Source organism: Centropristis striata, chromosome 3 (assembly GCF_030273125.1).
Source record: "Centropristis striata isolate RG_2023a ecotype Rhode Island chromosome 3, C.striata_1.0, whole genome shotgun sequence".
NCBI classification, from domain to species: domain Eukaryota; kingdom Metazoa; phylum Chordata; class Actinopteri; order Perciformes; family Serranidae; genus Centropristis; species Centropristis striata.
This window is the reverse complement of record NC_081519.1, coordinates 21,155,267-21,177,693: the sequence shown is the minus strand read 5'-3', so window position 1 is coordinate 21,177,693 and position 22,427 is coordinate 21,155,267. Positions and strand designations below refer to the sequence as shown.

Genomic DNA, 22,427 nt, shown 5'->3' with positions numbered 1-22,427 from the left:
TAACAACGGTTAATATTGTGAATTCAAACAAAACTACTTGGTTAGGTTTAGGAAACTATCATGGTTTGGGTTAAAATAAGTGTTTCTCTTATGTAAATTAAGAATCTGTAAATGTGTGGTTTCACATGGGACATGAAAAGCGGTCTTTTGGACGTGGATAGACTTGTCTCCCTTTTAGGAGCAAACACACTGTGGTGGTTTTGACTTTCTTGTTGTTTTTGGTCTCTTTAGTTGTTTTGCACCTTTATGGTTGGTCTCTTTGTATTATTTGTGTATTATTTATGTCTTTTTGTGCCTCTTTGTGCATCGTGTGTATCTTTGAGGTCTTTTTGTGTCTCTTTGTGGTGACTTTGTCTGATGGTGCTTTTTGTTCTTTGGAGCCATTTTGTCTGTGTGTGTGGCCTTTTATTTATGTCTCTTTGTATTTACTGTGTGTCTCTTTGAGGTCATTTTGTGTCTTTTTTGTTGTTTTATGTCTCTGTGTGATCGTGTTTTTTGTCTTTTTTGGTTGCTGCGACCCCCAGTTATTTTGTGATGCACATTTCGCACTTATCCATGCTGGTAGGTGTACGTTGCCCATAGCATGTATAGATGCTATGGGCAACGTACACCTACCAGCATGGATAAGTGCGAAATGTGCATCATGTGAAAGTCCTGTGTTCTTTTTACCCATCCATCCACTCTGTCCTCCCCCTATGCAGACTTTCTTGCTCTTTGTACTTTGTCACTTGACTTCCAGAACAAAAGCTTGGAGTTTACATTGGAGTTACTTGAAAGCCTGACGCTAAGGACCCAGAAAGAAAAATAAAGAAAAAGCCTGCCTGGTTGCTTAACTAACTAACTAACCAAGAGGAGCAAAATCTTTATCTAACAATAACACAAGAGACCTTTAAAGACTGCGGCTTTAGAAAAACAAGGCAGGATTTTCAATTTGTATCTCATTGAAATTAGGGAAAGCAGCAACATGAGATCAAACAAACAGAATGGGACTTGGGTAACCGACGTGAGATTTGCTGCTAAGCCCACAAATCTGCAGAAGTAGCACTGAGCGCTCAGCGGGACTACCTGCTGCTGGAAGAAGATCACCGTGTATCAGCAATGCTTGGTTTCAGATTATGCATTTAGAAACATACAATCCGTATGTAAAAGCTGCACCGGCTGACTTTGGCTGACACTCTTGATGTCACGCTTTGCCAATCTGAACCTCCCAGACAACAGTGTTATTTTCCTCTCCATTTGGTTATCCATTTGGATCATGGGTGACTGGCTATGATAGGCACAGCTGTTTACAGTAAAAGAGAACAGGCCAATAGTGTGACTGGCTGAGAACATAGGAATTCATCAGCACACCCCTCCAATTTATATTCCATGACCTTTTTAGAGCATGGTGTAGTGCACCGTGCCATCATGAATGGAAACAGCAGGTGCTCTTGTATATGGAACACAAGCATAGCACACACAGCCTGCCGCTGCAGGACTTGCCTTTGTGATTACACCACAATTTAAAATGTCTAATCAGTCGTTGAATTCTTACCATGTACATTCAAATTGTAGATGTAAAGAATTCCAATTCTCTAACTACAAGAAAAAAGGACAACAAATGTGTGAAGGTATTTTAGGGAAAACTCCACTGATGAAAAAAAACAACACAAACTTTCACTGAATTTACAGAATATTTGGACAATAAAATATGATTTTAATTGCATTTCCATCCACTGCTGCTATGTCAATATTAGGAGTTGGTGAAATCCAGATAATGGTGGTCCGAAGTGAAAGGAGTATATGATATGAGTATAAAGAACAACATGGCCCATTTAGGCTGTTCGTGTTCCATGTGAAAAATTTATATTTGAAGTTACATAACTGAACTGATATGCATAGCAACGTCACATTTTCTGTCATGCTTTACATCACCATTACATCACCTATTCTAAAAAAATAAGCTTTTTTTAACCGTCTTTTGCTCCACCTAAAACATTCTTTTTTCGCTTACTTTAAGCTAATTTCCCCCCCTAAACTTGACCAAATTGAAACCTTTTTACAACGTCAAAAATGTGTATAAATACGTTTACATATGAGGATGTGTTGATCTCCTGCCAGTAATTCTTATTTGGGCGTACAATCAGTTTTTGATCTGAGTTTTAGTGGACATTTAAATCACATCTAATTTATGTCAGGATTTATTCAATGTTTGTTTCATTTTCCACTCTTAGGGTTAGGGTTAATTTTGACTTTTTTTTTTTAATTCCACCATTTGCAATCAGGATCTTTGGACTTGAATTGGCATTAAAACATGTACATGGAAATGAAACTGACTCACAGTTATACAGGCTCTTCACCCACATTGGAGGACAAAACCATGATTGAACATCAATTATAAAAATGTTAAACAGTTAATAGGTAAATTATAACCATCATCTGCCAAACAATAAAAAGTAATAATGCATCATAAGGGACCCTTGACAGAAATTAATCGCAGATGCTCAGCAAAGTAAAGTTATTTAAATTTTCAACATAAAATACAGAATATATGGCCTTGAAATATGGTCTATTTTTGAAGCTGCTGTCTGATCTTATTGGACAGCCCTGAAGCTTTCAGAGTTACTCACCTGGATTGCTTTAAGTTAAGTGAGTTGATCACAGAGAACATGGGTTAAAAACAGAATGATTAATTTGAAAACTTTTCTGGCTGTCGTTCTGAAAGTCTATTAAAGCTGTTTTCTCTGAATCTCTGAAAACTGACATCTTGGTGAGACAGCTCTTATCTGACAGCAGTGAAATGTGTGTCATAATCTTAAGCAACACACACACCCTACAAAAAAAACAACAAGAAATTGAAAACATCCATAGAGTCCTACAAAATGACAAGCAGTGTAAGAAACTAGGAAGAGACATACCTCTGACAATTAAGTCTGCTGCTGCTGAGACAGTGTCAACTTCAGTGTGTACCATACACACATACTTCCCAGAATGCTTCAGCTGAATGTTCCTCACCATCAGGTCACCAGCAAATCCCTAATGACAAAGACACATTCGTTGAAAAGTCTAGCAGAGGTAGAAAAACACCAAAAGTAGCAAAGTCAAAGTCAAAAAAAGAAGAACGGAAAATCCTCAGAAGACATTAAATTCCTTTCTCAGTCATACGCAGTAAATCCTCCACAAAGAAGTTTGGAAGAATTCACCACAGGACGACCAGGAAATAGATGACATGACAGTCTAGCAAAACAAATTAATTCAGCTTTACATTGTGAGGAAGGCTACACAAAAATGACTTGTTCTGAAACTGTTTTTTTTCCTTTGGATCAGTGTTTGTTGTGTTTACCAAACAGCTCAGATGAATAGCTCCCGCAAGAATTGTTGTTGCTGCTTTTTGCACGGCTGTGCGTCCATGCACACACACACACACACACACAAACACACACATGCGCGCGCGTTATTCAAAACTTTTTTTTCCAGCAAAATATAGCGATTCGGAATTCAGTTCCTTTGTGTTAAAAGTGAAGGCGAGTTAAACAGCTGTTGTGATTATGTTCACCCTGGAAATGTCAGTGCTGTACAGAGACTTTCAGTGGGCCTGGTGTGCTCGATCAGAGGGAGCATAAATCTTCTAATTACAAACATTTAGGCTCCTTTGTACGGGAAGGAATTGATTGATTTGCTCATACAGTGAGATCACCTCCGGGATGGAGAAATGTCATTCCTGTTTACAGGTTCTCCCCTCAGACACAATACACAGTAACATCTGCTACCATCTCGGAATTAAAGGAGATGGAATCCATCACTATGAGCATAAAAACCTGAAACTAAGGATCACTGTGTCTAAGGGGCCTATAAGGGCCCTTATATCTGTATCCCTTATCCTGTAAGGGCCTATATATCTACATACTCATAATCTCTCATCTCTGTTTAGTTGTTTTCTTCTGTATTTTGTGTTTGTATGTGTCTAATTTCCTGTCATGTAAAGCGACTTTGAGTGCCTTTAAAAGCGCTATAAAAATGTAATGTATTATTATTATTATTATTATTACATGTTTATCTACAGGTTACAGATCCTCCAGAGAGGGCCTCTCCCTTTTTGATGCCACTCTCATGTCTTTGCATTATGAAGCTAAAACCAAGAGGCAGTTAGCCTAGCTTAGCATAAAAAACTGTAGGCTATTTAAAAAATGTGCCAACCAGCACCTTGAAAGCTCATTAATTCAAGAAATAGTTTAACATGAATGAAAAGTTTATCCGTCCATTAAAGCTGTTGTAAAGAACAAAGAACATTAACCTTTAAATATCTTGAACATTTTGGGTGGCGCCTGACTCTCCTGTATTTATTTTTTTACAATGTTTTATTAGAATAAAGTTGAATTTATATATACAACTCTTTTCCAAGTACCCACAAGTGTCACACATATTTGAAAAAATATTGGGTCTCCATATGCTACACCTATTGAACTATTTGCATTTTTACAACCTTTACTTGCGACCTTTCCTGTCCTCTCCTCTCTGCTCTGTGAAAACAACATGCTGTTCTGTCTGACTTACAGTGAATATTTGTCACTTGACCGTTCGTCCCAGTAGAATCAATCATGGCTTCAACCGATTTTGAGAGAAATATCAAAATTTTAAGCTTGTTTTGGTGATGGTTTCTTTCTACAATATACAGTGTATTATTGGCGGTCTTTTATGTTTTGATCCCGGGTTCAGAAGGTTAATCTGTATAGAAAGAGCCAAGACACAGTGCAGAACATAACCCCTCCCTCTGCAAATTGTTCTTTTCACACTTTGTTTTTATATGGACAGAACAAAGATGCTATAACATAATGATTAGTAAACTTCAGATGTGGTGGTAGATGGAGCCAAGCGAGCTGTTTCCCCTGATTACAGGGAATGTTGCTTGAAATATTTGAGTTTGCTACAATGTAACATCTCCAGTCTCTCTGTTCTCTCTTTCACCATCTGTTCATGGATGTACAGAAGGGAGTGAGTGAGAGAAAGTTGTACCCAGCATGCCATTCAGCAGTGTAACAGGTAATAGGGATCCCCTTTCAATACGGTATACAATACATAATGTACTACCAATAAAAATGTCCCACAGACTTCAAGTGATCTCTCAGCACTGCACTTCTCCGGGTACTCCCACCAAGTGTGAAGTGGATTGGATGAAGAGTTGTTGAGAAAATCATAGGACAAACAGAGACTCCTTCACATGTCAGTAATCATCATTAATATTTCACTATCTTTGAAAAGATGCAGAAGAACTCCTGGTATTATGAGACCTGGTACTGTTATGTATCTTTCATCATGTTTTTGATAACAAATGATGCGGTTGAGTTTCAATGCACATTGAAATTTGATATGAACATCATAGACTGTGCCAGATGTAAAGTGGCAGAAAAGCATAGCTATCAAGAGCTTCAATATCACCTCAAACTTTAAAACAGAATGATGTAGGTCACATCCAGTGATTTTCGTTGCCTAAAATCCAAAAGAAGAAGTGGTCACCAGATTCATACATACCCCTCCAATCATTTCAAAGTGCTCCTGCCGGCTGAAATCAATGGCTTTCCCGTTGAAAAACCACTTGAATACTGGGCTCAGGGACGAATCACTGGACACCTCACATGGCAGCACGAGGCTCTGTCCCACAGTGGCGTCCAAACTCAGGGGTGGGACTAGAATCCTGGTCGGCTCTGCAGCATTATGGGAATTGAAAAGGAAAAATTATCTGTTACTGTTTATAGCACCGTATCTCTATAAAAAATCCAGCAAAATGAAGAAAGTAATAAAGCTTAATTTGCCCAGAATAGTGAGACAGATTCTGCTCTATCGGTGTAATTAAGTGACCTTAAATAACTTCACTTAGGAAGCGAATGCCTCCCATAACTCAGTAATGAATAATTAAACACACTGCAATCACAATGTCAACCAGAAAGGAAAAAAAGAACTCCCTCTCTGTAATCATCATTATTTAAAAACCCAAATCTGAAAATGCTACAGCAGCTCTTTTTAAATTAAATGTTGGTGACAAAATATTCCTCACTCACAGCTATAGACGGCGGTGGTTTGCCCCACTCTGCTACATGAACAATAACTCACAGCTGACAAAACCACGGATGACTTATACGTCTGTCAAACCGGCGGGAACATAAAACGGCTATATATTTCATTATCAATTTCATGCTTGAGCTAGTATTTTTTTCCCTTAACAAAAGTTTAAACCCTTGGCTTAAAAGGTACAGTAGCAAGAGAGAAAAAAAAGAACAAGAAATACCTTTCACCAGCAGCATCCCTGTGCTGCTGGATGTTCCAAACTGGTTTCTGGCCAAACACATGTACCTGCCACCATCAGATTTGGAGATGTTGGTGATCCGTAGGGTCCCATCGTTCATGATGGTCTGTCTGAGGAGAGGGACAAAGCTGAAACAGCCTATCATGACTTCCCTCATTTGGTTATCAATTCATTAGCTGGTAATTGAATGAAAAGTGGTGATAAGAATCAAATTAGAAACGACTTCCTGGCTGAGATATGGTGTCATTTCTCGAGCCATTTCAACTTTTTTCCCATTTATTTCATTTTGAAAGAATGCTTCAGAATCTATTCCAAAAGTCTATTTGCACGCCTCAGAAGATAACAATTAACTTAGCTGAAGCAGAACAGATTTGCTGTAGGGTCAGCATAGTATTGACAGCACAATAGCTTAAATGCGCATATTAATTGGATACACAACAGGCCACCTGGGCGAGAGGAACAGGAGAGCAGCGCTGCTTTACCTGCAGCCTTATCTCCCTACAACACGTGGTGATAGTATCTATACGCCATTTCTGAACAGTAATAACATGGAGACATATAGGAGCGTCTCACTTGAATAAATGTCAGCTGGGTCTCATGGGAGAGGTAAAGTGGGAGTGTGATGAGAGTGCTTGAGAGAAACGTGACTAAAACAACAATTACACAAAGGAGTTTTGACCCCATTGTTGTCTGCTTGTAACAGCTTGTGACTTACTTTCATGAACTACATTTCCCTTTGTTGTAAGATTGTCTAGTGAAAATGTAACCAGTTAAAATTAGATTTTATGAAAGTGTAAAAATATTGTTTCTTGAGCATACGTTCAAATCAGAAAACATATGCACAATATATACATGCATAACATATTGTGAATGTCTGTGAATGAGCCTAATTGCAAATAAGAATATGACTGGAAACTGTTGGCAGGACTTTCTCTAGCCACAACAACCTTCACCTGTAAGTAGGGCAGCGTGTATAGTGACAGTATTTGTACTGCTCATTAAGCTCGGTACTTTCAGAGCAGGTAATAAAAATAAAAAAGATGATGCAGGTTGTTTGTACAAGTACCTTATTACCCATATTTGTTATTTGTGGTGGCTGTATAAACTATGACGGGAGAACCGGGGGAACTCAAGTGATGTTAGTGATGTGCCAAGGAAGCCTCATGAACCATTTTTCTTATTTTCTGAACCCACTAGATGGTGTTCTTCATTTAAAGAAAAGGCTCAAGCTAGGGTAATTGAGTGTGCTTTCAGCCATTTGTTGATTATAGAGTAGCATCTATTTGCTGGTTCATGAGGCTACATTGGCACATCACTAAGTGACATAGTATAAACAGTGACAATGTCTTGTAGGGTGGGGGTTGGGGTGGATGGGTCAAAGAAATACAGGAGTTTGACCCAGGAGACTCCTGTTACTGTTGACTTATTTTAACATTTCTGCAATAGATGCTACTGGTGTTTCAGTTTCACAAGTTAACTGATGACTTGCTGTGGTCATCTGTGGTCAACATCTGTTGCTCTGAAACCGTTGTGATCCTATCAGGTTTCTGTAGAACTTAAATGATGTGGTTACAGTTTAATTCAATGTTTCAAGCATGCTAGCTCGTCTGAATGGCTGTGGACAAATTGCCTATTTCCATTGCCAACAGGTTATGATATTTTTGATGATGCTGACTATCAAAAAAAGTCTATTAGACACTGTTTAGAGAGACATTTGAAAGCACACTAATCTGAAATAATTAAAGGGAAGGGAACAAAAAAACGGATTTTAAAAAGTGAGTGCGAGATCTGCACATCTTCAGGATCAATCAGAATATTATTTATCCTGTGCTGTATCAATAACACTTCCATTCGAGCCTGGAACAGTTACTTTGGCACCTTGGTTCTACACACACAAGTTGGAAAGCATGTAAACATATGCATAAATGAGGCAGATAATGCTCTCCTGTTGTGACCTTTGGATTGAGTAAATCAAACAGAAATGCTGTGAGCAGCCAGCGCAAAAATCAAACAATTTCACATTGGCTCCACATTGGAATAAATATGTATTCACTCGGGCCTAGCTGAGACCCAGAGAGCATGCCTGACACAGGGTGCTTTGCGCTGATTTATTGACAAAAATATCAAACGCTGAGGAATGGAGGCGCGCTGAGAACATGACCTGAGGGGCAATGAGCTGCAAAACAAATAGAAACGTAAAGAACTATCTGCTTTGTAGACAAACTCTGCTCTGAATTTCTATTCTTGTCCAAATGCGCTGAATGAGTAATGCCTGGGTAATTTTTCTTCCTTTCCTCATGACCAAACCATGGAAAATGTAATCAATTCCACTGGCCACATGTTGAGGCAGGTCTAGCGTGTTGCATAGAGTTTATGGAAATATAATAGCACATATTGATCTGAGTCAGAACCCTAAAGAAAATGAGAAAGGGGAAAACAGCAAGAAGGGGGTGGCTGTGGCTCAGTTGGGAGAGTTGGTTGGCCCCCAACCGAAGGGTTGGTGGTTCGATCCCTGACCATCGCAGCCTACATGTCGAAGTATCCTTGAGCAAGATACTGAACCCCAAATTGCTCCCGATGTGCTGTGTTCATGAGGTGTGTGAATGAATTCCCAATGGTGGCAGGTGGGACCGTTTAGGGTAGCCTCTGCCACCAGTATGAATGTGTGTGTGAAAGGGTGAATGAGCGCAGTCTGTATTGTAAAGCGCTTTGAGTGGTCGCAATGCGACTTCAAAAGCGCTATATAAGTGCAGGTCCATTTACCAAGAGAGCAGCTTTATGCTTCAAACTTCACCTGACACATTAGCAGCATTCATAACCGACATGCAAATTAAAACTAAATAATTAGAGTAACAGTCCCACAGTGTTAAATAATTATATTTAACAGCAGTCTGTCACTTTGTCCCGACACTCTTTCCCTTTTCTGCAACCTTTTTAGCATCTCGAGTTCACTCTTTGAGAAAATATGACTCTGACGCCCCTGTGTTGATGTTTTTGTTGTCATCTCAAATAGGATATCCTATTGAAATTAAGTTGCCGGTTACATCAGATAATGTTTTTTTCAAAAAACAATGGACAGCGCTTACAAAAATACAGTACAGGATCATGTTTAGTTGACTGAGTTAAGATAATTTACTTTATTCTCCACTCAAAGCCATATAAAGTTAGAAAAGATCATTTTTTGCTTATTGCATTTTTCTGATTATGATCTATGTATCAAAACAAATGAACATGAACTGTATACAATAATATTATTACTGTACACTTTGCTCCGGGCTCAGCATATTTAAGTGAGCTACTCAGGTTTATCTTCCTGTATTCACATAGGAGGCTCGAGTTGATGAATTCCTACCGAACCTTCGAGACTCATCAGAAGTATTTGCACTAAAGAAAGAAATTCAGTGATATAACCTGTACCCTGGATATGGGCAGGGATGTTTCCATTTCAAACTTTTTCTAGTGCGACAAATTTCAGAAAGTCAGTAGAAACTTCCCTCTATAGATTCCAATACTCAACTCAATTTTGAGAGAAATCACATGTGTGGAGTTTGATTGCCAAAAGACTAGTGCTATCAAGTCAGTATGTTCAGAAAAAAATATTGCTTTTTTGAAGTTTGTATAGAATGTTCTGTCAGGTTTATGGGTAAAGCCTGAGAGGTTTAAGAAGAACACCTGGATGATGGGATGAAATGGCCATCCTATGAGAGAAAAGTCCAATTTGATCTCCAGAGTTATCAAATGAGTGCGGCTCAGGGCAATGATTATTTTTTAATCAAAGCAGCTTTAATGTCATAAGCTTTGGATTCTGGGCCATTTTAATTTGAAATAACTGCAGCAGAAAATATCACGTGATATCACGTTTAGACTATCACTCTCTGCACTAGCTCCCAGTCGTAGCTCGCATCAAATTCAAAATCCTGTCTCTTGCCTACAAAACAGTAACTACCAAACCTCCTGCCCACCTGAGCTCCTTTATTCAGGTCCACAGACCCTCCCGCCCACTACGCTCTTAGAGTGAAAGGCGTCTGGCTCCTTCATTGCTGAAGGACTTTACGTCTCAAACTAGACTCATCTACATTTAAAATAGGTTTATTACATTTATTTTTAACAATTTGGTCATCTAAAAATGTCTTGTTCTCTTGGACTGGTAGACACTCTAAGGAGTCAGCTTTTCCTTCTTTCTTTTTTTTTGCATAAAATTTAAATCATGTTTTTCACAAGCTAAAATTACACTCTCAATAATATCACAGTTAACCTGAATTCCGAATGCCCCTTTGCTAACCAGCAAGCAGCTCCACGCTCAGATGGCGCAAAAATGCCAGCCTCTCGTTAGCTAATTAAGCTGACGTTACGTTGGTTGAAAACACCATTTCTGGCTCAGTTTTAATGTTTCCAGCTGACTTATTTTTAACAAATAAAAGGGCCTTAATGGCTACTTACATGATATCATGTTTAAAGAGTGAGGCTAAAGCTGCATGCTTCACACAAAAAGTTAGCACGTGCGCATTTCAAAGGGTCAACCATTTACAGCCCTGTCATAAGTGTATATTAAAGCAAAAGCTATTGATTCTCAAAATATTCATGATAGAAATCAGATTACATTTATTTGCTAATGCATGTTATCATGCATTTGACTGGTGGCTTATTTAATTTCTTAGGCAATATTGGACAAAAATGTTAAGATTCACAAGACAAGTAAAAGCAAAAATGAAAAGTTCTGTTAGAGAAAGAAAATAACCACTTCACAGACATTAAATGACCCATTTTGAAACAGTTAATTGGTCAAAAGGCTGAGGTCTCAGACAAGTCAGATGGACTTAAATCAGACTGTATTGTTCTTGATTTCAAAGTCTCCCTCTGTGAAGAAGTAGTTGTTAGTCTCTGAAGTCGCTGCCTGGGCAGAACAAGGTAAAAAGGCTCTCAGAGAAAATTGATGCTATTAAGTTAATTATATGGCTTTAGACTGACAAGGCTCTCTGATGGTGTTTTACATAAAATACATGCTTTCAACTGTTCAGGCGCACTGAACAGTGGTTTAGAAGGAAAACACCAGGATGCTGTCTTTCCTTTCTTTATGACATTACCTAAATACCTCCAATATTATGTCATTAGGCTATAATAATCATATAAACAGGAGAAGCTGGACAGCTTCTGTTTGCAGCATATCTAAGAGGGTCAGAGCTGCAAAGTGTTTTACACTGCTGAACTGTTTTGTAGAAACTGTTTGAGTTTGTGTCATTACTTTGCAGACCTTTCTTGCAGCTGATTCCTTGTTTTTCTAAACCTACATGAAGCTCCACTACTATTTCACCGAATAGAATTTTACTCTTTTTTTAAAACACATTTAAGAATCAAGAAAAATTAAGATGCCAATCTCCCATTCCCCCATATCCCAAAGGTTCTCTATTGGATTGCGATATGGTGACTGGAGTACAATGAACTCATTTGCATGTTTAAGAAACTAGTTTGAGATGATTTGAGCTTTGTGACATGACACATTATCCTGGTGGAAGTAGCAAAAATACTCAGGTAGGCTGTGCTCAATTAGTAGAAAAGGGTCCCAAAGTGTGTGAGGAAAATATCCCCCACCCCATTACACCATCACCACCAGCCTGAACTGTTGATACAAGGCAGGATGGTTCCATGCTTTCATGTACGTCATATTCTGCCCCTACCATCCGATTGTCGCAGCAGAATTTGAGACTCATCAGAACAGTTTTCCTATCTTCAATTGTCAGTTTCCCAGCTGGTTTGGCACCCCTTGGTTGTAACAAGTGGTTAGTTACTGTTACCTTTCTATCATCTGGAACCAGTCTGGCCATTCTCCTCTGACCTCTGGCATCAACAAGCATCAAGGCTCACTGGATATTTTCTCTTTTTCCGACCATTCTCTGTAAACCCTTGAGATGGTTGTGTGTGAATACAAACATGCCACGTTGAAAGTCACTTAAATCATCTTTCTTCCCCATTCTGAACTGAACTTTGAACTTCAGCAGCTTATCTTCACCATGTCTAGTATATGTCTAAATTCATTGAGTTGCCAATGACATAATGTTCAACACACACAAACACACAACACAAATATCTAATCAGTCATGTGATTGGCTGATTAGATATTTGTGTTAACAAGCAGTTGAACAGGTATACCTAATATAGTGGTCAGTGAGTGTACATGTCGATAGTGCACTTTAATGATGCGATAAAGATCAGAATACTCCATGTATTCATTGATTATGCTTAGTCTGAATTTGACCTAATCCAGGTTACTGTAATCAGAAAATGTAATCTATGTTTAGAAACAATGTCTTATTCACAGTGTTTCTATTGTCTACTGAAATACATGTAGGAATTTCTGCATGATAAAAAAAACTGTCAATCAAATCAGTCCTCTACAACGTCTTCATATTTACATATTGAACTTAGCTTGAACATCATAATGATTTTTTTTTATGTCTGAGGATTATATTCTTATTTAATGGAAGTCATCCATTAAACCCAACTGCTGCATTTTTCACTCAACATTTTCAGAATTAAGGAAAACATATACAGCACAGGTCAAAGCAAAAAGTTAAAAGGGTACAAAAGAAAGAGCTGGGAGGGTCAGTGGGAGATAACCAAGCTGTCATGGGTGTTGGGATATGTAGTTTCTATCTACATTCAGTAAGAAATAGGTACTACCACACAGTTTCACATAGATGAAAGCAGTTCTCATACAGTGCTTGAACTCTTATTGTGTATATTAGTCTCTACTGAGGCAGAGTGCAACAACAAACTGTCTCTTTTAGCTTTTAGGTTTCTGCCTCAGACCTTAAATCATGACATGGTGTGTCCAGTCATGTAGCCTGAGGTAAAGTTTCACTGAGGGATGTAGTCAGATCGTTTTTCTCTGCGGTTTTCACACAGAGAGCGTCCCTACTGGATCTCTGTTCTACATCCAGAACTCTGAATGCCTTGAAGAGCTGTGAAACTGTGGGACGCTTCAAACAGCTTCAAACAGCTGAATCATATTGCACTCTTTATCTTGAGTCGGGGTCATGGCCTCATTCTTACATCCAGTAAAAAGACTTCAGACAGAACTACTATATGTCAACAGAAAACCAATATCTTTCTCTATGTGAAGAATAAGGTGTCGAGATAAGAAAAAACAAACACTTTCTTGGGTCCAACCAGGCTGTTATGCAACACTGACTAAAAAGTCCCCTTGAGCAGAGACATAAATAACAATGAGTCCTAGAAATGAAAATGACCACATGAGAAAGCCTCTAACAGATGCCATGAGTAGCATGAGCGGCGGTGCGTGCCCTACCTCCTGCTGTCCTTCAGGAGTTCGCCCCCTTTCCACCACGAGATCGCCGCTCTGGGGGAAGCGTGGGGGCGGCACTCCAAGACCACCTCGCCCCCCCTCTGGATCACTGTGGACTTCTTCACGGGCCGCCGGGTGAAGTCCGGCGGGGAGGCTGAGGAACAGACCCGTGTTAAGGCCATTTGTCTCGCTTTGTGGAAGGGGGGGCAACAGCCGCACATCAGCAAAAATGTCAAGAGCATCACCGGCAATTACGGAAATAATATTTCACCAGCAGACCGGCTTATTGGGTGAAAGAATTATGGAAATGAAAGAGCGAGGCCACGGCTCAGTGAGGAGCCTGTTATTTATTTAATATCTTTCAGATAGGGAGCACTTTCAATCCACTGACAACACAATGTACATACAGTGGATCTCAATCCCGCCTCTGGTTCAATTCATTGTAAATAATAGCCTACATAACAAACAAACTGCTTACCTACAACCTTGAGCTCAGCACTGGCATACACAGCTCCATGTTCATTTTCTGCCACACACTGATACATCCCAGCGTCCTGCAGGCTGATCCTGGATATGGTCAGTCGACCAGATTCCACATGGATCCTCCCCTGTAATTAAGGCCACATGATTAATGCCCGGATCATTCTTTGCCTTTTTTAAATTCAGCATTAGCTAAGGAGAGCTTTTCAGTATTGTTGGAGATAACAGAGCATTTCTTTGTGTGTAAAATCACTATGAGGTTCTAACATTTTCTTATAATAAGAATCAGTTCTCTGTGGGCCTCAATCACAATCCTTAAGAAGAAATGTGTTCATAAAACATAATTATGCTGTTTCTAAAAATATTCTGACATTTTCCATGTCTTCATATTTTCTTCTGCGGTAAGAGCAGAATCTACACATTAACAAGCACACTTCCGCACACTTGTGACCTGACATGTTTGTGCAAAGTAAATATGTTTTCTTTAATTATACAGTAAGTAAATTATAGGATTTTAATTACAATAATATTTTTTATCATTAATAGGTTTTTAACATTCATTTCATTATATTACAAAGCAACATGGCCTTTTTAAATAAAAAAACACTGCACTAGCACTAGCATCACTTATGTTAATTGAGAACAGTGCCATCCAATAATTAGCAATGAATCATGCGATTTATAAGCCCAAAATAGGTCTGTTTTTTTGATTAGAGCAACCAAATATTAATCTTGCATAGCCAGATAATTAGGACATTGTCTAAAATGAAAAATACTACAAAACAGTATGCATTCATTTGCTCATCTCTTTTGACATACATTCAGTTGAAAACTGTAAAAGGACAATTTATATTAATGTTCAAACTGGTAAACTTTCGTATTTTGTGAAAATACACTGAATTTGATGCATTCCCAACTTTTTTTGGAATTGAGATTGTATCAGTGCTGTAGAGGTCTTGCTGCACCCACTATCATGCTGCTGAAGGGAATAACACTCAGTCTTGTGTGTATTTCCTGGGACCAATCAGTGGGCGGTGCTAAACCCAGCATAGACAGCCATGACAGTGTAAGCGGATGGGACTGCTGCTGAGAGATGAAACCAGGGACAGTTTACATCCAGTAATGCAGACCAGAACATTCTGGACTTAATTCACTCAAGTTTTCCTATATATTTCCGTGTGTGCACAAGGCGCTGCCATCTCATGCTCTTTTATGGGGATTGGCTTGGCATTTACCTGTTTTAATTAAGATAAACTGGCACGCACTTTCAACTTGCAAGGATAATGGATTCATAATTATAAGAAAACAACAGACTCAAACAATTCTACAGTTTAAGAACACTTACATGAATCTGACATATAGCCTAGACTTTTCTTTTGACCTTTATTAACCTCTGAACCCCAAACCGTTTCAGGGCACTTTTACTCTCTGTTTGTTGCAATAGGCTCTATAAGTCCTGCACTATAAGTAGTCCTGAACAGTTCTAATGAAATAAATCATAAAAAAAGAAAAAAACGCAAGTTAAATTTCTCTGGTAATTAAATAACAAAGGGAATAAAATGGAATCTATATACCGGTATACAACACTTTTTCAAAAACCCACAAGTGTCATGAATATTGAAGAAAAAAAAAAACGGGTCTCCACATGCATATATGTCCTCTCCTCTCTGCTCTGTGTAAACAGATTTTCAGTGAATATTTGTCATGTGACTGTTCGTCTCAGCAGAATAAATCATAGCTTTCCAGTTGTGTTGAGGAGCGCAGAATTTAATGTTTTAAGAATCGGATTATTCCAAATGGTTTATTTTTAGCAACATTTCAAAAAGACATGTAGAATAAAGTGATTTTGACAGAAATATCAAAATTTTGAGGTTTGTTTCGGTTCCTTTTTCTAACACTAAACAGTAAACTACGATCCGTTCAAGGACTGTCGGAAAGTTCAAATTTAGCTGATATTGCCTGTTTTTACAGTTTGTTTCTACAATAAACGGTGTATCTTTCCCGATCTTCTAAAGAAAAAAAAAATGTTTCAATCCCTTTGGCAGGATGGTCCCTAGATAAAATGTATGAATATAATGGTGAATGAGGCCCAGTGTCATTTGTGGTGTCTTACCTCTGCTGTTAGCTGCTGACCATTCTTCAACCATTTGTATGTAGGTCTTGGCTTACCAATGGCTTTACACTCCCACTGCAGATTAGCATCAATTGCCATGTGAGCATCTTTCAGTGTCTGGACCCAGTGCACATGCTCAACATCTGTGGAAAAATACCAAATAATATGCATATTGATTGAAAGAAATGTCAAAATTATACTGCAGATATATTCAGTTTTACCATTATCTGATTGCCTGTTTTTAGTGACATTATGCAATATCATACAATATCATTTATCCAAAGAAGAGACTCCATGAACTTTTTTTCTAAGGGGGTGTTTGCACTTAATGTGAGGTAAATGTCTGTCTCATTTATAACTGCTGGAGTGGTCTCAGGTCAGATTTACATATATGAAAGTCCATGGAAAATTTTCACTACGTGTTTCATCCAATTTGCGCTCACAGTCTGCGTGTAATTAGCTCCTGATTTAGTGTGGCAGCAGCTCATTACGCAGTCAGCCGGGCCCTGACCTGCAGGCACATGGTACAGTAGGTGCAGTTTATGGATTGGAGATCGCAAAGTTCGGAGCAGAAATGAAAATGTATTATAAATTAAATTAATTAAATTATAAAATGTATTATTACTATAATAAAATAAAGTAAAAATATTGCACAACCCTATTTAATTAGGCTGCAGTTCAAGAGAAAAAAGTACTCATTCAATTTCTAAATAATCTGTCAGCCTCCTTGCATTAGTAAAGAAACAGGGATTGACAAAGCAAAAGAAAATGATTCTATGACTCATGAGTTTACAAAAGACCTGCAATCAGAGGTGAGAGACTCAGGCAGAATAATGTCTCACTTAAACACTGAGGAAAATGTAGCTAAACTGAATGTGTGAACAATAAAACACAGTTGCAGCCTGCAGGGCTTTCACACTTCACTGATCATCAAGTTCAAGTTTAATGAGTACAAAACCATAAATCCTTCTCTCCCTTATTGGGTGTTGTTAAATAAAGTTAAGATATTGTTCATTTTTCTTGTTAACTTTTTTCCCCTGAGAATCTATTTTTGTTATGTAGCTTTTATTCACATTTTTTGCCCACTTATTCATTGCGACTTTTCTGAAAGAGTTTTCATTTCCCACCACAACCTTATTTTTTTTCCATACAACTGCATTATGTACTTAGATGTATACCCTGTTGAAATACTGAATTTGAATGCATAGACTAGATATTATTATATTAAGTACCAACACTGTGGGCACACAGGGCACATATCAAAAGGGGCATCTGGGGCACATATGGAAACAGGTTAGGCTCATAAATAATTAATTTCCCTAAATTGTCAGTGAGTGTGTTGTGTGCTGTAACAATCAAGGCCAATCACACTGGCTCCTCCTGTCTTCTTTGAAAGCAGCAACCACTGGGGCAAAAAAAAAAGAGAAAGAAGCTCCAGTGCGAAAAACTGCAGTTCCTCAAATGGCCACTTGAGGCTGGCTCTGAAAGCGAGTCAATTCCCAACTTTACAGCAGAAATAAGCAGGTTTACAGCATGGTACAAAAACAGTTTTGGTCTCTATAGCTAATTTTACCCTTTATTGATAACTACATGTCACCCGTAAAGTTGGAATAATTTTGTTTTCAGACACAGTCCTCTGTTAATTGTGGTTTCATTTTTATTGTGATATGTTTGGAAGAGATGGAATAATAACGTTTGAGAATAACTGCACTTTATCAGTCAAGAATAAATTACTTTGTCTTAATGACTGCATTAGAGCCAGACACCCTTCTTTTTTTTTTAGCAAACATGGCCGACCGCGAGGTAAGGAGGTGTAGTGTAAATAAGTGTAAAGCACGTATTAATCTATTATTCAAATTGTTACAGGGTTTTATAGTTAGAAGGTGGATAGGGTTTTATAGTTTCAGAAGAATAATGTTCTCTTCTGTACTTGTGAACAGGGTAGTACTGTAGCATATTTTAAGTTACTTTCATGCATGTACTGTATTTATGTATGTATGTATGTATGTATATGCATTGATATGTTTTTGCACATATATGTAATATTACTATTACTTGTGTAACATTACCTTATCTTTCTATTATTCACATAAGCATGTTAAATGTTTGTGGTTTTTGTTTTCTATGGACCCCAGGAAGAGTAGCTGTTGTCCTGGTAACAGCTAATGGGAATCCAAATAAATACAAACACAGAAAAAAAATCAATCTTGGTTTAATCAAGGACCCAGAGTAAAAGTTTGACAGCCACATCAGATCAATAATCAAGTCTGCATACTATTATAGATTTGTGAGGATTCATGTTCATGCATGATCAAGCTTTTATCTCAAGCAGGCTGGACTATTGTAAGAGTTTCTTCTCAGGTCTCCCTTAGGAAACAATATGCACCAATCTGTACCTCTTCTGCATCAACCTGTTGTGAAAATGTCTTGATTTATGTAAAGGAGATCACAGCTAAAACACCAGGTGACAATTCAAGGTGTACAAATATAAGGTGTACTCTATTGCTTTCAAATATGTATTTTCCTGTATTTAGAGTCATCAAAATGTATGGCAGACTGGTGAAATTGTGACTTCAAAACATTTAAAAAAAGATTCTGAAGTCAAGGATGCTATAAATGTATGTAGTTTAAATTTTCATAATATAAGTTACAGGCCCAGGTTTTTATTCTACCTTTGAATCCAGGTCTTTTATGTTCTCCACTTCTTTGACTGAACCTTTAGGTCACATTAATCCCAACCCTGCACATTCATTCATTAGTCACTCTATCTTTTGAATTAGTGTTTTCAAAAGAAGATAAGCTATACAAAGCATAGAGTTGATCTAATATTCATTGACGTTTGTGAAGCACCTTGAATTGCATCTGTGTATTGAATGTTCTACACAAATAAACCTGTCTTGGTACTGATGTCAAACTAGATGCTTTAGAATCAAAACAGCAGGTAATTTTAACTTTACACACTGATATCCACCTTTTCTAGTTCCTTATCAACACGTTCAGCTGACAGGAAGAGTGAAGACTCTACACTCATCTCTCTGCCTATAGAAGGTGTAAAAGGTGACTAATTTCAAAGTCTGCAGATTGACAGCCAGTCCCCTTTGATTCTATGGAGGTGGTAGACCGATCCTGACATGTGAGTGATCCAATTTTCTACGTCGAGCAACTGGTTAAAAGAAATGTCCAGTATGCCAGGGGAGATCTTTACTGTCAAGTTCACAAAAAAAGCAAAGACAATGAGTACAAAGGAGTCCGGACTATCCAGGCATTACAAGGCTATTTTATAACAAGAAATGAACTTCACTTTAGATAAAACACATAATACACCACTTTAGATATTTTTCAATGGATACAAGTACTATAATAATCTATATTAAAGCTTCTCTACACTCAAAAACGTATGTATAGTCTGTAGTTATGTAAGTCTGACCTTGATCTGCCACGAGAGAGGTGTTCTGTGATGCCTGTGCATTTCCCTACAATCAGAAGTTGTGTTCAGAATGTCACAACTTCAAACAAAACCTGTAACTTCCAGCACAGAACGGACTTGTCAGTAAAACACAACATGTCCCAATCCATAGTAATACAACAGCAGATATTGTTGTATGCTTCACAACTACTAGTTAGGGCCACGGGGCAATCGCACCGAGCACTGGTCCCATACAGCAATAGCTGTAGGGACCAGTGCTCGGGGCGAAGCACTACTGTTATACTGTGGATTTTTTCTTCCTCTTCCGGACGCACTTTTGTCCCGCTACTAGTCCTACAACTTGAAGAGTTGCAGGACAAATTATATATCAAAACGTGCGGTTTGATCGGGATCGGTGAGCTATTACTTTTCTGTACAGAATATGAAACTGCCCAAAATTTTGCATTGAAATGAATGGGACGGCCGAAAAAAAATGAGCGAAAAAGAACAATAATTGGAGATTTCTAAATGTCTACTTCTCCAGCATAATTTCACCTAGAGACTCCATTTAAACTTTAAACAGGAGACACAAATCTTGTGTATTGGTGTATTAATCCACGTTTCGATAGGTCATATACTTTTTATCAATCCCTGTTCAATGACCATGATCATTTTTGGAGAAATTATGAGATTATAATGGGTGTGAATTGCACGGAATGTTCGTGTCACAGTGTGTGACGTCATGTGTAGAGGGAGAGAAAAAACTGTCAAAAAATAAATTTGAAAACTGCGCACCAGGCCGCAAATTCCACTCTACAGAAATAATTTATACATAGAAATGTAGGAAAACGTGTCTTCTCCCTCACAATCCTCTGGTAAAGCTGTCAGAGTTATAGTTTGGGCGTAGGACGCACAGATGCGCCACCAACACGCACCAACAGCCTCATTGGCTCCCATATTAAAAACTCAGGAAGATTTCTGAAAAAGGGAGATGGAACAGTTTTTTTAGATTGCTCTAACAAAGCTATGTTTTCATTTTTCTGTATGTATGTATTAACATATGTAGACGTTCAGGAAGAACTCAGGATGCTCAAAGTGAAGTCGGATCAATGATAGGTATTATGGTTTTGCCAAAAATGCTTTCTGTTCGAGGCCAGAATTTCCAGTCTGTCCACCTCTGGTGTCACTGTGCCGGAACAGGTGTGAGTTAATTCTGTTGATTGCTTTGATCTGATTGCCTTTGATCTTTGATGTGATTACAGTTACAGATACACACACACACACACATGCGCGTAAGTGCACACACATGCATACACATGCTTCAAACACACACACACGCGCGCACACACACACACACACACACACACACACACACACACACACACACACAAACACACACATTTTGAGGTTAAAGGTCATAGTTTGAAATCTCTGAAGAATCTCATCATAGTGTACACACACCGGCAGTAGCCCCGGTGGCCCTTTCAGAATTTCCTCAGAGGAAATTTTCTAGTTAAGCTACTTGTTAGCTTGCTAAAAGCTAACAAACAAAATATGCATTACAGAAAAGACGTAAACTGGACTCATCAGCATTTCGAAGAATAAAATTTTGATGTGCGTTCATTTTAGATTAAAAGGAATAGCTTTTGAAAAACTTTTTTTTTATTGCCCCCCAAATTTTGTAAATGTCCTATTTTTTAGACAAAGTTGCGTCCAAAATATTTTAAAAATCCTCTACACTGGCTGGGTCTTTCAGATGTTTCCTCCAACAGAGAATATAGTCTGGATGCCTAAATTATCAGTGTAGATAGTGGGCTGGGCATGAAGCTCATAAGGTCAGCCATCTTGATGTGCGCTGCTCTTTCTCTTAGTGCGAGCAGTGGTGGTGGGCGTGGTGGAGGCCTGATCCTGAATTTCTTTATGAGGGAAAAAGACTAGATGTTCTACCAGCCTTTTTTCAAAAATATGGCAGGAGGTTGACTTAAAACAGCACTGATTAAGAAGAAAACGATTAGCACTAATCTGCATGAACAGGAAGCTAAAGTATACAAGGCTCTTACTGTGGAATAAAAGTTGCCCTCTGGCAACATTTCGTCCTCTGCTGTTTTCGGCTACACACTCGTACACACCGGCATCCTCCGGGCGAAAATATGGAATTTCCAGAACCCCACTGGAGTGGTTGATTTTAATCTTGCCAGGGAGTGGATTTCCGTCTCCTCTCCTCCATGAGATGGAAGGCACAGGGCTGCGGAGGTCACACACAAAAGGTCACACTGGCCACATGCTCCTGCTCACACTGACCAGACGGACTGCGCTGAGCATGTCGGTCTGTTTGTTGTAATAGAGGATGTGTGGACACATAAATTAGACAATGCGATGTGAGGGGCTGCAGTGTGCACTTACTTTCCTAAGGCAAAGCATTCCAGCTTCACTGATGATCCTTTAGAGACGTGAAGGGTGTCGGGAAACTGAACCTCAATCTTTGGCTCGTATTCACCCATCACCACTGCATGAGGGATCAAAGCAAATCACATCAGTCAAAACACAAAGCATGGACATGCAGTTTCCTGTAATTCAAATTGGTTGTAAGAGCCATGGCGTGGATGACTCTGGCAGAGAGCAAGCGCCTGTGTTGACGCCATATACAACAGCGTTTGGCTTAGCGGATGGATGAGTTTGGATTACATATCTGCCTCAGCTCAAATCTGAAGTGGTACACATAAACGGTCCTGATGAGGTTTAGTACGTGTGGCAAGCTCCTTGCTGTGTGTGTGCCTGCATGTGTTTTGTCACCACAGACTACATTTCTGGTTATGTAAATATGTGCTTTCATGCAGACAGAGAG

General features: G+C 38.6%; 1 protein-coding gene across 1 annotated transcript in view; it reads right to left on the bottom strand.

Annotated features, from left to right (window-relative positions):
* Positions 1-22,427, bottom strand: part of LOC131967100 (contactin-3) — a 132,827-nt gene that overhangs the window by 25,470 nt on the left and 84,930 nt on the right. The window contains exons 8-15 of the mRNA XM_059328619.1: positions 21,986-22,088; positions 21,643-21,827; positions 16,177-16,319; positions 14,062-14,191; positions 13,587-13,737; positions 6,263-6,390; positions 5,509-5,681; positions 2,898-3,015 (exon numbers count right to left, since the gene is read on the bottom strand). Of these exons, the coding sequence (XP_059184602.1) occupies positions 2,898-3,015; positions 5,509-5,681; positions 6,263-6,390; positions 13,587-13,737; positions 14,062-14,191; positions 16,177-16,319; positions 21,643-21,827; positions 21,986-22,088 (1,131 nt within the window). The remainder of the gene's footprint in view (positions 1-2,897; positions 3,016-5,508; positions 5,682-6,262; positions 6,391-13,586; positions 13,738-14,061; positions 14,192-16,176; positions 16,320-21,642; positions 21,828-21,985; positions 22,089-22,427) is intronic.